At 37.5% G+C, this 17,699-nt stretch overlaps 1 protein-coding gene across 1 annotated transcript in view; it reads right to left on the bottom strand.

Moving 5' to 3' along the window:
• Positions 1-3,375: 3,375 nt before the first annotated feature.
• trim46a (tripartite motif containing 46a) overlaps positions 3,376-17,699 on the bottom strand; it is a 31,052-nt gene continuing 16,728 nt past the window's right edge. Inside the window, exons 6-12 of the mRNA XM_056475049.1 lie at positions 16,972-17,067; positions 14,130-14,383; positions 13,832-13,953; positions 10,707-11,054; positions 8,068-8,297; positions 7,731-7,798; positions 3,376-6,792 (exon numbers count right to left, since the gene is read on the bottom strand). Coding sequence (XP_056331024.1) covers positions 6,402-6,792; positions 7,731-7,798; positions 8,068-8,297; positions 10,707-11,054; positions 13,832-13,953; positions 14,130-14,383; positions 16,972-17,067 — 1,509 coding nt within the window. The 3' untranslated portion in view covers positions 3,376-6,401. The remainder of the gene's footprint in view (positions 6,793-7,730; positions 7,799-8,067; positions 8,298-10,706; positions 11,055-13,831; positions 13,954-14,129; positions 14,384-16,971; positions 17,068-17,699) is intronic.

The raw sequence follows: 17,699 nt of genomic DNA, 5'->3' as shown, positions 1-17,699 counted from the left end.
GATCACCGCCTATTTTCACATCTAATACAGTGAGAGGGGAGGGATGAACAAGAAACGTTTTGGACGTGCGAGTTACTGATTTGTTGTTTTTTTTCTTCCTTGTTCCTGAAGAACATCATGGAACATTTTGAAAACAACAGAGAAATCAGCTGCTTTTATTCAGCTTTGATGACAGTGGCACATTTAGCAAAGGTGGCTTTTTGCAACATTAATGCATGAATCAGTAATTAACATTGGTGTATAATTCAAAACATTAATAATGACATGCAAGTGGGCGAGTCAGGTGTGTAACTTTAGTTCACCTGCACTGACTAAACACAAAAACAGGACTGACAAGCAGCTCTTTTTACAAAAACATTCTTTTACTTTCATTTTATTCACTTCACAAATGCCGCAATCATGTGAGACTTCCTGAAAGTCCACATTCATGCCATATGAATGATAAATGATTTATATATATATCACAACATGTGTTTTTAATTTCAGTTTTACACTTTGCAACAGTGTGAATGTGTAGATATACAGCACATGCAAATTTGACCTGACCTCATGTATTTCTCTGTCATATTCTTTCACCTTCAGAACACAAATACAGATGTTTTTGGGTGTAACCTGAGAGCTCCCTCATCCTCTATAGACAGCAAGATTTGTGACTCATTCAACATGCAGAAAAATAAAACTGCCTTCACAAACATCTATCTATCTATCCATCCATCCATCCATCCATCCATCCATCCATCCATCCATCCATCCATCCATCCATCCATCCACACTCACCAGTCACTTTATTAAGTACACCTTACTAGTACCGTGTTGGACCTCCGTGTTGAAGATTTTGGTCCATATTGACATGATAGAATCACACAGTTGCTGCAGATTTGTCGGCTGCACATCCATGATGCCAATCTTCCATTCCACCACATCTCAAAGGGGTTCTATTGGGTTGGGATCTGGTGACTCATTGTCATGTTTAAGAAACCAGGCTGAGATGATTGCGCTTTATGACATAGCGCATTATCCTACTGGAAGTAGTCATCATAAGACGGGTACACTGTGCTCATAAAGGAATGGACATGGTCAGCAACAATACTCAGGTTGCCTGTGTTGTTGACACGATGCTCAATTAGTACTAAATGGTCCTAAAGTGTGCCAAGAATATATCCCCCACACCATTACACCACCACCAGCCTGAACCATTGATACAAGGCAGGATGGATCTAAGCTTTCATGTTGTTGACGCCAAATTCTGACCTTGCCATCTGAATGTCTCAGCAAAATCAAGACTCATCAGACCAGGCAACGTTTTTCCAATCTTCTATTGTATAATATTGGTGAACCTATGCATATTGTAGCCTCAATTTCTTGTCCTAAGCTGACAGAAGTCGCACCTGGTGTGGTCTTCTGCTGTTGTAGCCCATTCACCTCAAGGTTTGACATGTTGTGCGTTCAGAGATGCTCTTCTGCATACCTCGGTTATAACGAGTTACTGTTGCCTTTCTATCAGCTCAAACCAGTCTGGCCTTTCTCCTCTCTGACCTCAGGCATCAACAAGGCATTTTCGCCCACAGAACTGCTGCTCACTGGATATTTTCTCTTTTTCAAACCATTCTCTGTAATGCCTAAAGTTGCTTGTGCGTGAAAATCCCAGTAGATCAGCAGTTTCTAAAGTACTCAGACCAGCCACCAACAACCATGCCACGTTCAAAGTCATGCTCAGTTTGAACTGCAGCAGATCGTCTTGACCATGTCTACATGCCTAAATGCATTGAGTTGCTGCCATGTGATGGCTGATTAGAAGCTTGCGTTAATGAGTAGTTGGACAGGTATAGTGGATCAAAGAATGGGTGTTGTTCAATAGTTTTAGGACCACTTTGATTAATGGTTTTGATTGCTTTCAAATGTTGACTATTATATATAAACACAAGCACAACCCCACTTTATTACATAAATTGAAAGAATATTTTTGAAACTGATGAATAAAATGAAACGGCAGTCCCAAACTAGTTTTTGTGAATACAATGTACAGTGTACAGCATTATAACAGTGGTATTAGCCACCACATTTGTTTAAAAACAAGAAAACAAGTTACACACTGATACAGTGTGTGCTGCCAAATATTTGTGTGCTATTGAAAAGTGCTTTGAGCACATTAAAAGCTGACAAATCGAGAACGTTTTTTAGTGAGAGACATTTAATTTCATAACAAATTATAAAAACGTTGTGCTTGTGCTTCACAGTTCACATGCTGGGCTGCTAAAAAGTGGCAGGACCTTACTTTGTGCAATGCCACTCAAACTGCTTACATTTTGTCGCTTATTGTTGCTTTTATTTTTTGACAATCACAGCTGCCATATCTCATCTGAAATGTTCTTTAGGAGAACAAGATTTTCTCAAGAACAAAGATTATCTGAAAGGAGCACAAACATCTTTTACACACACTTTCAAAATTCAAAAGCATCACGATGCTACCCACAATGAGCTTTATGCACACAGACTTTTATATTCAGCCAGCCAACCCCAGGGTTACCATAAACTGTCTTTCCATCACAAAATTGCCACAATGAAGATTTTTCACTGCCTGATAGATATACGATATGAAGTCGGTGTCAGATCGGACAAGAAGCACTGCATTAAATTCCATTTCCCCTAACCGTGTCTTTAATATATAACAATTTATTTTACCCCAGTATTTTCAATGGAGTTTCTGCGCTGGCCTACTGCTCCTGCCAGTGCTTGTGTTTACACATTATTTAATCTCGTTTTAAGCTTGCACGACTAAATAAAGGCTTAAGTCTATTTAACTGAATGTATTGTAATAAGATTACAACATTTATGCTGTAAAAGCAACCTTATTAAATTGAAAATAGTCACATTAACCTTTCACCGTAAGTGTATAATTGACTGAAAAACACTAGCTGTGTATATAGACCATTGGGTCACATACGACCCACCATTTGAAAAACGCTGCTCAAGAGACATAAGAACCTGTTGTAGTCCAGTAGACTTTTAGAAACTAAATTTGCGTGGAGGTAAGAAACAACTATGAATCCTACCAAAATCAAGCGTGGAGAAAAATTAGGCAACTGCTATGCTCAAATGGTGGTGTGTTCTAACTCATTTTCCAGTTTATATTAGGGGTAATTATTACATTAAAAATATCTATTACAATGTTGAACAGTCCAAGGAAGTAGTTTTTGGTATAAGAAATGTTTTAAGATTAAATATCTTGAATCACTGTTTTTTTGACTGATTTAATATACGCAAGGAATCCAATAAAAATTCCCAAGTATAATGCTTTCGACTAAAAGATTGCTTTGTGTCAACAGTCTATTGTTCAGGATTAAAATCGAGGTGCATAGAAATAATACAAGTGTGAAACGTTGATGCTTTATTTCATTTCTGCCATTAGTGTGTTTTACAAACATTTTGCCAATTTGCAAAGGCCCAGTATTTTTAAGAAATGCTACATAATATCCTTAACATCAATATAAATTCACACAACAAGACCTGAATCTGCAACAATGCATTCAAATAGCAGAAAACATGGCCAAAACCAGAGCTTTCAGCAGCTGTCTTTATTGCAATAACACTCTCTCTAATATACACACACACGCACACATCATAAATACAACTGACATCCGGCATACAATCAAAAATGTCCTTTAATCAACACACACAGACACACACTAAAGACTGACAGTCTCACGGTCATGAGCAGCATTCTCGTATTCAACTTCAATTTAATGCCTGCTAAATCTGCCATACCCAGTCTGCAAAAACAAAACGACTTTAACAGTCACGGTTATAAAAAAGCATTAAAAAAGTAAGAGGTGTGTCAAAGACTGTTGCAGTTTGGAGATTGTTATTGAGGACATTCAAATGGGAGATTGGGTTGTTTCAGATTGGCGCAGGCACCTGTATGGATCTCACAAAAGCAGGTTCTTCTCATTTCACTGTTGTTCTTTTCGTTTCGCTTGCTAAAGGCTTGCATCAGCCCTGTTTTGGCCCAAACAAACCAAACAGACAAGGTCTCTATGCACGGGACGTGTACTGATACCAATACAACATGTCCAACCAAAGCCTTTACGTTTCGGTTGAGCCACAAAGTTGCAACACAATTCAAGGACACCGGGAACTATTGAAAAAACAATCAACAAGACAGCTGTAAGCCGTCTCGAATGGATAGGAGTTGTGACATGATCACATTTCAAGACATTTGAACATTCCTGTAAAGAGCACATACATTGTTAATGAATAAATCAAGGTATTCGCTAACTATTAGCACACCCATACTAGGCGGTTTGCATGCTAACAATGCTGGAAAACGAGTTTGTAAATAGCAAGGAATCTTTTGTTTTTATAAGAACTTTCGATTTGAATGCACCCTGAGTGAACCTGAAATGCATTTCGATGGTTTCTGATTTTGTCAAGTGTATCTGTCTGCGGACTGCAAGATGGGGGCATAACTTGTAGCAAGTTAGAGAGGCATAACTTGCAGTTATCGAGATTCCATTGACCCATGCGAGATGTCACAACGAGCTGTTGTTGGCAAGATGGTGGAACAGCACATTTTTACCAAATGTTTTCATGAGTTTTCTCCAAATTTATCCACAATCTATTTATTTGATATTTTTTAATATTCATTCATTTAGCAACTCCACCATGCTGTTCCACTCGCTGAATTCTTCATTCGTTTTGTCATGATAGTTAAGGCTGATTTATACTTCTGCATCAAGCAAACGCGTATGCTCTGCCGCAGCCTTCGCATGGTTGCATAGCCCTCGTCGTGGCTGTCGCGCACCTCTCAAAATGTAACTACACGTTGCAACGCGCGTAGTGCAAGCTCTGTGATTGGTCAGCATGGTATCGCTGACGAGTGTGGGCGGGACCGAGAGCCACGCAAACCCGATTGTTTACAAGTGTGGAGTCTTGAGTAGGAGCTCCAGATAGAATGTTCTGTTTTGTGTTCACCTTGTGATTAAAGTTGTTGCACCTCCGCCAGTTCCCGCCTCAAAATGAGCGAGTTTGAGCCACTTGTACATTTAAGGTAGCGTTCAGAAAAAACAAAACACCAGCGAAGAAACATGACACAGAGGAACATAAAAACCTCACTGCCAGCTAGCGTTTCGGAAGTGTTACTGCTAGGCATGGGACGATAACCGACCTTAAGGTATACCGTGGTTTTGAAAAGTCAAGGTTTTAAAACCGTTAAAATGTTCTGCTATACCGTTCCTAAGGTATTTGTAAGTTTTGTTTTTTAACATGTGTTTTATGACTATTTTCAGTTTTTTTTTAGGACAACAATAGAGAAGGACCCTCCACATCACAAGTTACTGGTCAGTCCATGGATCAGAAAACATCTGAAAAACAAATCTCGTATAAAGCAACATGCAGCATACTGTAGAGCTGAATAGTGCAGAGGCTTGCTATATATCCAAAGTAAAGAAAGATATCCAAAGATGCCTTTTCAAGTTGAAAGAAATCTGTGTTTTTGAAACGTATTAAGACAGCAGAACCTATTTATGAGTTATTTAAATTATTTAGCCGGACATTTATTGTTTCAAAATATTTTAAATAGTAAAACAATATATACCATGTTCAGTAGGGTAAAATGTTGTTGTTTTTAACCTAGACATTTAAAAAGAACATATTTTTAAGCAGTAATTACTATACCGTTATATTGTGGAACCGTGATATTTTTACCCAAGGTTATACCATCAGAATCTTATTCCGGCCCATGCCTAGTTATTGCAGAGCAACACAAACAGCGCACAGAAGTATAAATGCACGGCAAAGCGCAAGGCATGCGTCGTGGGTCATGCCAATCGTTTGATGCAGAAGTACAAACCAGGCTTTAGCCTACTTGGCGTTGCCCCCTATGGTTATAAATAAAAATACAATGGCGAGCGTGTCAAGTATGAAAGCCTCTGCAACTTGCGGCTGTATGTTAACAACTGTGATGTTGGGTTAAGGATTGGGGTAGTTGTAGACATTGATAACTATGATAGTTGGGTTTAGGTTTGGGAAGGTGTAGAAGTTAATAATGATGATGGTTGGGTTTAGGTGTGGAGTGGGTGTAGGCAATAATAACATACTAAAAGTTATGTTATACTAAAAGTTTATGTCTTGCAGTCTGCAGACAGACTCTATTCGATTTTGTGGCCACAGAAACGAACAATTCCTTGTTATTTAATACTGCACTACATGTTGTTAGCATGCTACATGTTGTTAGCATCCATAACCACTTTTTAAAGTTTATCTTTTGAAATGAAATGGATCCTAATGTAAAATATTACCAGTCAATGCATTGTTACCTATGAAATAAGCGGGTAAACAAAGTTGATAGAAAAACGATTTGCTTAAAGGTGCTGATTTGACAAGTTTCCGAGCGAGCAGATGTTTTAGTGACCTGTGTCTGTGACACGTGTTTGGATAGTCACTCTTCTTGGCGGGTTCTGCTCCGTGCTGCGATTGGCTATTAGCTCCTGCAGCTGTAGCGCACCTCCACCAATGAAACAAAAGGCTGGGCAAATGGGGGCGGAGCAATCAACAGTCCCCTCCCACAGCACTCTCAGAGAGTGAGCATCGTAGAAAGTGAGGCGTCCCTTCTCAAAGTCCAGATACAGCCCGAGGCGAGGTGGTAACGGGGCAGTGAAAGGTCCAGTTGAACTGTTAGGTCCGCCACACTTGGGAAGTAAGATCTTGCCCATGCCCATTGTGAGGAAACAGAAAGGAGGAGGACAGTCTTGGGCGTCCTCTGCGCCACTGTCATGACCACTGTCTGGATCATACCTACAGAGAAATCAGAGGGAAAACATCAAATCACATTTACTACAACATAGCCATTCTCAATTAATTAACATAAGGCAGATTTTTTGATTTACAGCAGAAGATCTGGACTCCTATAAAGATTTAATTGGCAGAAACCATCTGATGGACTGTTCATTTGTTTAATAACATGTTTCTAAAACTAGCTCTCTTGAACTTCTAAAAAAATTGACCAAGGCTCATTGGAAATATGGCCTACATTTTTATAAAATCTGAAATAAAGTGTATATAATGCTCTAGTTACACTTCTATACACTTTTATTTGACATCCACATACAGTCTGTGCTACAGTATAAGCATTATATAAGATACAAACTGCTAAAAAGACCATATTTAATTAATCTAAAATATGTCTGTTTACAAATCAAGGCACTGTAGTAAAAAGGTTTTGCGGTCTTCATGTGGTTTTGTTTAAGTTTCCATGAATTCTTTTTTTAAAAAGGCATTGATGCATTCATACATCACTGATTTGTCTCCCTGCAGTCATTATTTGTATAAAAAAGGAACAAATATCATTGTTACTTCCTAGTTAGCCATTTTTACATAAAAACTAAAGGGAAATGTAATCATATGTTCATTTTTTAAGTTTATTGCCATGTGCAGTTAAAGTCAGAATTATTAGCCCTCTTGAATAATTTTTTCACCCACCACCCAGATATTTCCCCCAATTTCTGTTTAACAGACTAATAATATTGATCCTAAAATGTTTTTTTTTTATTATTAAAAACTGCTTTTATTCTAGCCAAAATAAAACAAATAAGACTTTCTCCAGGAGAAAAAATATTATTGGAAATACTGTGAAAAATTCCTTGCTCTGTTGAACATCATTTGGGAGGCCTAATGATTTTGACTTCAACTGTATGTATTTACAATGAACCAGGGTTGTTCTTTTTTTTTCTCACCGTGGACTTGCCATATCTTGTGGTAGATGGAACCACTCTTGGAGTTTTGCTTCAACACCCACTCCCACCTACACACATATAAAACAGCTCTTTAAGGCATAAACATTAAATAATTTTAAATTATATTTTTTAGTAAATTAAAAATAATAGCATAATATACTTCAAATTCACACTTCATAATACTCTTTAAAAACAGCTTTCAACTTTTATTTTATTATTTTTTGTGTATTTAGTGCTTGTTAAGTGTGACTTCACACAAAGGGGCTTCCACGTCCAAGTACTTTATAGTAAAAATATCTTACTGACTCCAAACTTCTAAAAAGTAGCATATGTTTACCTTAACCAGGTAGGATCCAGGCTCTACCGAGCATGCCCAGTAGTGTCGTCCCTGTGTGATGGAAACGTCAGCCACGAGAAGGTCAGATGTGAGATGGCAGGATGTCAGGGCCCTATCAGCAGCCTGCAAGAGCGTCATCCCAGGAACACTGCGGGCGTACGTCTGCCCCTTCCCCAGTGCCACCCGCTCCGCATGCAGACCCCAGCGCGAATCCAGGCAGAACGACAACACTGAGATTGAGGTATGCGGGAGTGGAGGAGAGAGTTGGAAAAGCCAGGTCGTAGGGAGCAGAACACAAAACGAAACGAGGATGAGGGAGTCAAAGTGAGGGAACGAAACATGTAAAAAGGGGATAGAAAAGAACAGAGCGGAGATATGTATGGATAAGCATAAAAGGGAAGAAGAATGGGATTGGAAATTTGAAGAAAAGAGGGGGAACAAAGAGGACAGCAGGAACATTGTACATATTCCAGGATTAAGAGGAGATCAAGCAGCTTAAATATTCCATTTTGAATTGGAATACAAGTCACAGAAAGAGCAGCGATAACAGGAGCAAAGGAAGGAGGAGAATAACGGGAATCACAAGGAGAAATAATACAGAAAGAGAAGTAAAAAAATAGAGACATTAAAGAGTTGTGGATATGCATGGTGAAATGTACCACCAGTAAGCAAAATTGCATGAGAGAAAAAATAGAGAGAATGTGATATGCATATAATAGCACAAAACAAAAGCAGGCTCAGTTTGTTGTTCTAGAATTGTGGATGGATGGAACAAGAAAACAATCAATAGCTAAATTAATAAACAGGTAGTGGGATGATTGTGGGGATAACCAAAGAGATGCATGAGTTACTGAACAAACAAAAATGTAACAAACAAAGAGATAATGATGGATGAACAACTGAGTCAACAAACTCAAGACCTAATGTATGTGGGGGGATGCATGTATGAGTGTTTGAATCAATAAGTGGATGGATGAATGGATGATTCTTTGAGTGAATCGACATGAGGATGGATGCAAAGATGAATTGATAAGCATTTGAGTGATTTCACAAGAGGATGTATGGATGAGCATTTTAGTTATTTGACTAGAAGATGGATGGATGAATGAGCATTTGAGTGAATTGACAAGAAGATGAATGGATGGATGGATGGATGGATGGATGGGTGAGCATTTGAGTGAATTGATTGATGGATGGATGGATGGATGGATGGATGAGCATTTGAGTGAATTGACAAGAAGATGGATGAATGGATGAGTATTTGAGTGAATTGACAATAAGATGGATGGATGGATGGATGGATTAGCATTTGAGTGAATTGACAGATGGATGGATGGATGGATGGATGGTTTGATGGATGGATGGACGGATGGTTGAGCATTTGAGTGATTTGACAAGAAGATGGATGGATGGATGGATGGATGGATGGATAAGCACTTGAGTGAATTGACAAGAAGATGGATGGATGGATGGATGAATGGATGGATGGGTGAGCATTTGAGTGAATTGATGGATGGATGGATGGATTGATGGATGAGCATTTGAGTGAATTGACAGATGGATGGATGGATGGATGGATGGATGAATGGATGGATGAGCATTTGAGTGAATTGACAAGAAGATGGATGGATGGATGGATGGATGGATGGATGGATGGATGGATGGATGGATGGATAGATAGATAGATGGATTAGCATTTGGGTGAATTGACAATAAGATGGATGGATGGATGGATGAGCATTCGAGTGAATGGATGGATGGGTGGATGGATGGATGGACAGATGGTTGAGCATTTGAGTGATTTGACAAGAAGATGGATGGATGGATGGATGGATGGATAGATGGATGGATGGATGGATGGATGGATAAGCATTTAAGTGAATAAACAAGAGTATAGATGGATGGATGAGCATTTGAGTGAATTGACAAGAAGATGAACTGATTCATGGATGGATGGATGGATGGATGCATGGATGAATGGATAGACAGATGGAGGAGCATTTGATTGAATTTACAAGATGATGGATGCAAAAATGTATTGATAAGAGTTTGAGTGAATTGACAAGAGGATGGATGCACAGATGTATTGATAAGCTTTCAGTGAATTGACAATGTGATGGATGGATTGATTGATGGATGGATGGGTGAGCATTTGAGAGAATTGACAAGATGAATGGATAAACAAGTGAGTGTTCCAAATAAATATATGGATAGATGAAAAATTTAAGTAAAAATGGATGATCAAATAAGGGTGAATGAATCTATGGAGGCATAAATGAACAAGTAAACAAGCAACAGTCTGTTTGAATCTGTGGATGGATGGATGAACAAGTGAGAGAACAAACAGGTGTTAATGAGTCTATAAACCAATGGACGAACATCTAAGTGGACAAACAAAAATATGAATAGATCTGTGGATAATCTCACATGAATAGCTATCAAATAGCTAACAAATGGAATAAGCCTTAAGAGTGATGAAAACTGTAAGTTAAAGAAGTAGAATAAGTGAAAGGGGAACAAAATAAAAAAACAAACTTTCAATAATGTGAGGAAATTGAGGAGCTTGAGCGAAATAAGGGAGTCTCTGAATAGCGGATATTTGGAAGTGGTCTGTGCATTAGTGTATGGATGTGTCTTACCTGGTGCAGGTGGTGTGTGTAGATACACCTCCTCACTATACTCTCCAAACCCTGCCTTATTACATCCTCGAACCCTCAGAACATACACGCTGTCCATCTCCAGCTTGTCAATCACAGCACTGGTCCCGCCCACGTCATCCAGACGCTGCCAAGAACAGTGTGTGCCATTACTTCCAGAGCTTCCTTCAGACCACACCCTGCCCCACACTGCACCAGCTCCACCAACTTTCCTCTGAAACTCCACTGAGTAGTGCCAGGCGGGGGCTGAGTCTTGTGGGAGGCGCCAGCACAGATAGAGCTGGTCATAGGCCAGGGTCTTCTGAGTGTCAATCACAGGAGCCAATGGGGCTGCAGAAGGAAAATGAGACGTTGGAAATTGAATGCGAAATCCAATGGAGGTGTGCTTAAATGGCAGGTTCTACCCAAAAATATAAATTATGTCATCATTTACTCCATAAACCCTTGAAACATCCATCTTTTTTTTATTTTCAGAAACCAAATGAAGATGTTTTTACATAATATAATATATTTATGTCTTAACTATACTCATTCAAAATGTTCATGCTTCAAATGTTCTAAATCCAACTGAATTAAATAGTTTATTCCAACTCTTCTGAAGAAAGACATTTGCTTTAACTGATGAACACATTTAAAGCTATTGTTTGGATCTAAACAACACTCCTAACCTGCTCTTTACTCGTTGCCCTTATTTACCATCCCTAATATCCAGTTTTTACTGGCTGAACTACCCAATATTTTCAAAAGAAAAACACATCATCATCAATACAATGCAGTCGAGTCCTAGATGGTTCATGCACCTTATTTATTTTATTTTTTTGTAAGCACAGACCATTGTTATTACAACATGTCAGAACTTAATCCTCATTCACTTCCATTTATAAGGCGCTTTTGCACTGGGTAGTTATAGGAACTTAGGTACAGAAACTAGCCACCAGGCCAATTCCCGGACAACATTTTCCCACCAAGACATTTTCCTGGTTGCATTTACACTGTCACAAGAAACTGTGAGGTGATGTAAGAAGGCTGACAGTAGTATAAAACATAGCATTCAACAAAATCAACAACTGGAGGATGAAGATCACACTGTGATTGCTGAGATTTTATTGTATGCTGTGTGTTTCATAATAGCTTAGCTTGAATGTAGACTTAAGTCATTTAGAATTATTAGCTGCCCTTTAATTCTTTTTTTCTTTTTTATATATATTTCCCAAATGATGTTTAACAAAGCAAGGAAATTTTCACAGTATGTCTGATAAAATCTTTCTTCTGGAGTAAGTCTTATTTTTTTATTTCGGCTGGAATAATAGCAGTTTTTAATTTTTCAAAAGCCATTTTAAGGACAAAATTATCAGCCCCTTTAAGCAATATTTTTCTGATAGTCTACAGCAGTGTTTCCCAACCCTGTTCCTGAAGGCACACCAACAGTCCACATTTTCAACCTCTCCCTAATCAAACACACCTGAATCAACTTATCATAACATCAGAAGAGACTCCAACACCTGAAGTTAATGGGTCAGAAAAGGGAGAGATCCAAAATATGTACTATTGGTGTGCTTCCCGGAACAGGGTTGAGAAACACTGGTCTACAGAACAAGCCATCGTTATAAAATAACTTGCCTGCCTAGTTAACCTAACAAACCTAGTTAAGCCTTTAATTGTCACTTGAAGCTGCATAGAAGTGTATTGAAAAATATCTAGTCAAATATTATGTACTGTCATCATGGCAAAGATAAAATAAATCAGTTATTAGAAATGAATTATTAAAACTACTATGTTTAGAAATATGCTAAAAAAATAAACAGGGGAGCTAATAATTCTGACTTCAACTATGTGTGTGTGTTTATATATATATATATATATATATATATATATATATATATATATATATATATATATATATATATATGCATATATGTTTACTATATTTATAAGATTAAGAATAAAATACAACATAATCAAATAAGAACAAGTCCCTTTCTTTTCATTGATTCATTTTCTTTCCAGCTTAGTCCCTTTATTAATCTGGGGTCGCCACAGCGGAATGAACCGCCAACTTATCCAGCATTTGTTTTATGCAGCGGATGCCCTTCCAGCTGCAACCCATCACCGGGAAACACATACACACTTATTCACACACACACACACTACGGAAAATTTAGCCTACCCAATTCATCTGTACCGCATGTCTTTGGACTGTGGGGGAAACCGGAGCACCCGGAGGAAACTCACACGAACGGGGAGAACATGCAAACTTCACACAAAACCGCCAACTGACCCTTTTCTTAACTATTCAAGCATATTTATTATATAAAGCCCTTTTGTACATTTTCTGGAATAATAATTAAATAAAAAACTATATCTTGGAAGATATCACTAAATTGAAATAAACTTTCTCATAGCGTGAACAAAAATGTTGGTCATATCGCCCAGCCTTAATCAACACTAAGAAAAGACAGAGATAAAAGGTGAATGCTGCTAACATTAGCTTTTTAGCTGAATGCGTTTTTCTGGTGATACAATATGCCATCTTTTGTATTGCATGTGTTCACCCAATCAGCTGACATTTGCCTTACTTTTATTCCTATTGTGCTGAATTACACCCTGCTCTGCAGTGGAAGATAATTTAGGCATAACAAAAGGTGTTCTTTTAACTAAAATTATTCTAGTTCCTGTTGTGTGAACATGTCATAAAGCAGGTAACTTCCGCTAGCAGTTCCAGGAACTGTGGAAAGGTTCCTCTGGTCTTAATGGCCCTATAGTTGTACAAACACACTGATTTAAAACACAGACTTCTTTTTTCAGCCAAAAATCAATAATGCAATTATTATCTGTCAGAATCTGCATCCTTTTATTTTTTCTAAAGTATTGTAAAATGATGTACTTTAGTTTCATAGAAGGCACTGAGGTCTATCCTATTACACCACTTAAATATGTCTGGCCTCGCCACTGCCAAAAATGAACACATTTTCTAATGGGTTTGGAACAACATGAGGGTGAATAAATGAGCTGGGAGCTAACCCTTTAATCACTGAGCTGACCTATAAAATAGCTCAAAAAGCAATTGGGGTATATAGCGATATTAAAAATGTAGTATTTATAAAAACCTTGTATAAAGTCCATGCTGCTGAGTGTTTTGAGCTCTCTGGAGACATCCATCTGAAAGTGTCGGAATGAGGGATCAGCTGAAAGAGAGAAATGCTGCAGATTTTCTATTGCTTTTACCAATCTGAAACGGAGAAAAATACAAACGTAGAATATGAAGCAGATCTCTGCAGAAGTGTAACAATTTTTCAATGTTTATTTTTTAAAGGTTTTCTAAAAAGCACACATTGTGCTAGTGCTGGATTGCAATTTCATAAACCATTTACAGACACATTTACAGCAGGAAACACTCCGTCTGACCTGTTGTGTGTGACTCTGGCAGCCTGAACAAAGCACGACTGGTCAGATTCCTTAAGCAGCTCCTGAGTGTACGTGAGCAGTCCTGCATTTTCCAGCAGACTCTGTTTTTCAGAGAGCTGAGCGTTGAGAGCTGCTGCCCGTTGTGCACGAGACCCTTCCAAACACATAGCCAAAGCCCCCTGACGCTCGGCCAGTACAGCTCGCAGCTCATTCACACACTGAGACAACTGCTCCTTCACCACCGCACTGTTCACCTGAACACAAATGGACAGAGACAGTGAAAAAAGTTCATATTATATTTAAGAGCAGACATATTGTCTACTTTTAGATGTTAGTTATGTATGTGAAAGTATCTCTTTTTCAAGTGTTTGAATATTTACATAATTTAATAAATCAAATATTTGTAGTGATCAGCATAATTGAGTACACCACCTTTTGAAAATGAATATTTTTATCCAATTCTCAGTGAATATAAGCCTAAACTAAACAGTTTTATTAAACAGTTACATCCATTTAAATAATAGTTTGGTCACCTAATACAACTGAGGCTCATTATGAAAATGTACTCCTATATACATTTCTACAGAGTGCAAATACGTCCCAGGAGCTATGTTTTTTTTTTTTTTTTGCAATTTTCATTTTCACAAACCCGAGGCCGCTATGTACGCTTTTTGAGATCTCAAATTTCTCTTGCAAGTGCCATTCGCGCCTGCTGTTCTCGCGTAAATCCACCAGAGGCTGCTGTCGACTGACTGACTGACTGACTGACTGACTGACTGACTGACTGACTGACCGATCGACTGACCCACCCTCCTCCATCTCTAAACTCAACCAATAGTTTTTTCAAATGCAATCTAGAAAAAGAGAAGCCCTCGCCTGATTTTTACCATGTTTTCAGATTTTATCACATCCTCACCCTGATATTTAATTGTTTTTTTTTTGCCTTCTGTTTTAGTCTTACGCGCATTCTAGAACCCTTCTTGGCTGGACTCGAACCCCGTAGTTATGGTCAGCTCCTCTCTGCATCTTAAGTCCACCGACATACATGGCAAGCTAACTGGACAAAGCCGTCCATATGGAGGTAAGCGGTCAGCTAGTAAGTGCATTAAGGAACGTGTCATACCGCCCCGGAACATTCGTTTGAAAGACAAAATGCAGCCATACGTATTTCTGGCTACATAATTCGCAATACAGAGAAATGTATATGGGGCTACATTTTCAGAATGTGCCTATGTTGCAACATAGATTTAATTTAAACAAGTTATTGCAATACTACTACTACTACTACTACTACTACTACTACTACTACTAATAATAATAATAATAATAATAATAAGAAGAAGAAGAAGAAGAAGAAGAAGAAGAAAAAGAAACTACAAAATGCAACTAAATTTGACATTTTTTTATGTTTCTCTGGATCCTGTTTATTAAAATGTTATTTAATATATTTCCCCAACATATTCATTTGGGTGTACTAATCTTTGGGCTGTGATCTTAAGCTTTTTTATAAGATTAGTTCAAGTTTTGGCTTATGTATATCTATTATATATGCATGAATATTTTATTGTAAAGCATACTAGAAAATATCAAGGAGATTATGTGACTCATTTATGCTGAGCTCTGTAATTTGTTTAGTGTAATTTAGATTTCATATTCTATAGTTTACAAAAATATTAACTGCAATACATGAACATTAAATTATAAATATTACATCAAATATACAAATTTAAAACTAATGATTTTCAATTATTTAAAAAAATTAATTGAATTAAATGAATTAATTTATTATAATTATGTATTATTATTATTATTATTATTATAGTCAACATTTGAAGTGGTTCAAAAAATTTCATAAAAGTTGTCCTAAAACTATTCAACAACACCCATTCTTGCATTCTAGGAATGTTTGGAAAACATTTTTTCACCCACTTCAAATGTTGACTACTGTACATAAAAAAGTGACCTATTATTTATAGATTTACTTCCATATACAGTTGACGTCAGAATTATTAGCCCCCCTGAATTATTAGCCCCCCCTGTTTATTTTTTGAACAGAGATAAGATTTTTTTCAACACATTTCTAAACATAATAGTTTTAATAATTCATTTCTAGTAACTGATTTATTTAATCTTTGCCTTGATGACAGTAAATAATATTTGACTAGATAATTTTCAAGACACTTTTATACAGCTTAAAGTGATATTTAAAGGCTTAACTAAGTCTTAGGTTACCTGCCTAGTTAACCTAAATTAGGTTAACTAGGCAGGTTAGGGTAATTAGGCAAGTTATTGTATAATGATGGTTTGTTCTTTAGATCAGTGTTTCCCAACCCTGTTCCTGAAGGCACACCAACAGTCCACATTTTCAACCTCTCCCTATTCAAACACACCTGAATCAACTTATCATAACATCAGAAGAGACTCCAACATATGAAGTTAATGGGTCAGAAAAGGGAGGCATCCAAAATATGTACAGTTGGTGTGCCTCCAGGAACAGGGTTGGGAAACACTGCTGTAGACTATTGAAAAAATATATATAGCTTAAAGGGGCTAATAATTATGACCTTAAAATGGTTTCTAATAAATTAAAAACTGCTTTTATTCTAGCCAAAATAAAACAAATAAGACTTTCTCCAGAAGAAATTCTTTATCAGACATTCTGTGCAAATTTCCTTGCTTTGTTAAACATCATTTGAGAAATATTTAAAAAAAAGAAATCAAAATTCAAAGGGGGGCTAATAATTCTGACTTCAACTGTATATATAAAAAACAGCCTTTTCTTTTATTCTATCAGCTGTCTGTCAAACTCTGCAGGTTTGCTTTAAACAGCGGTGTGCTTTACCTCAGTCTGAGCGATGCCACTTTCTACTTGGGTGATCTGTGCCTGCACTGAGTCTTGATTGGCTAAGATGTAGTTCATCTCCTTGGTGATTTTGTCCTGTGATTTGACAACACAGAGAATGAATGAGGAGTTAAACACAGACGCACTGTAGATTTTCTCCACACGGCCTACAGTCATAAAGAGGAAATCTACAAGCTTAGAGAGATTACACCAAATAACCATTTCATACAGGAAAGAGGGGCTTGTTGGGCGTATTTACACTGTTTATAAGACTATGCAACTTTTCCCTCTGTCACATGATGCTTTGCTTGAATTATAGGAGTAATTTTTATTAAACTGTAAGCAAACAGTCATGTGTTTCTAAAAATTGTGCACAAGATTGCATTTTTCTCCTCACAGTTCATCAATCCAATATTAAAAGGAAACTTTTTAGAATTAACTTTCAGCAGACAATGGCTGTTTCTCAATTTGCGTTCCTGCATCCTTGTGTTCTCATGTAACACCATCATCAACTGCCAAAGTTCAGTTACAAAACTCAAGAACATAAGAACGGAGGACGAGTGAAATTTCCCAGATGTATTCTTGATTTCAATGATTAACCGATGCAGGCTTGAGCGTAAAACTCGCTCGAGATGTCCCAGTAGTCATTGTGGCTGATCAAATGTGGGAAGCGCAGCATTTTATACTTGTTTATTATTAAAGTTAAGCGATATAACTTATTTATCTTA

This window comes from Danio aesculapii, chromosome 16, assembly GCF_903798145.1.
Source record: "Danio aesculapii chromosome 16, fDanAes4.1, whole genome shotgun sequence".
Taxonomy (NCBI): Eukaryota; Metazoa; Chordata; class Actinopteri; order Cypriniformes; family Danionidae; genus Danio; species Danio aesculapii.
This window is presented reverse-complemented; position numbering and strand designations above follow the sequence as displayed.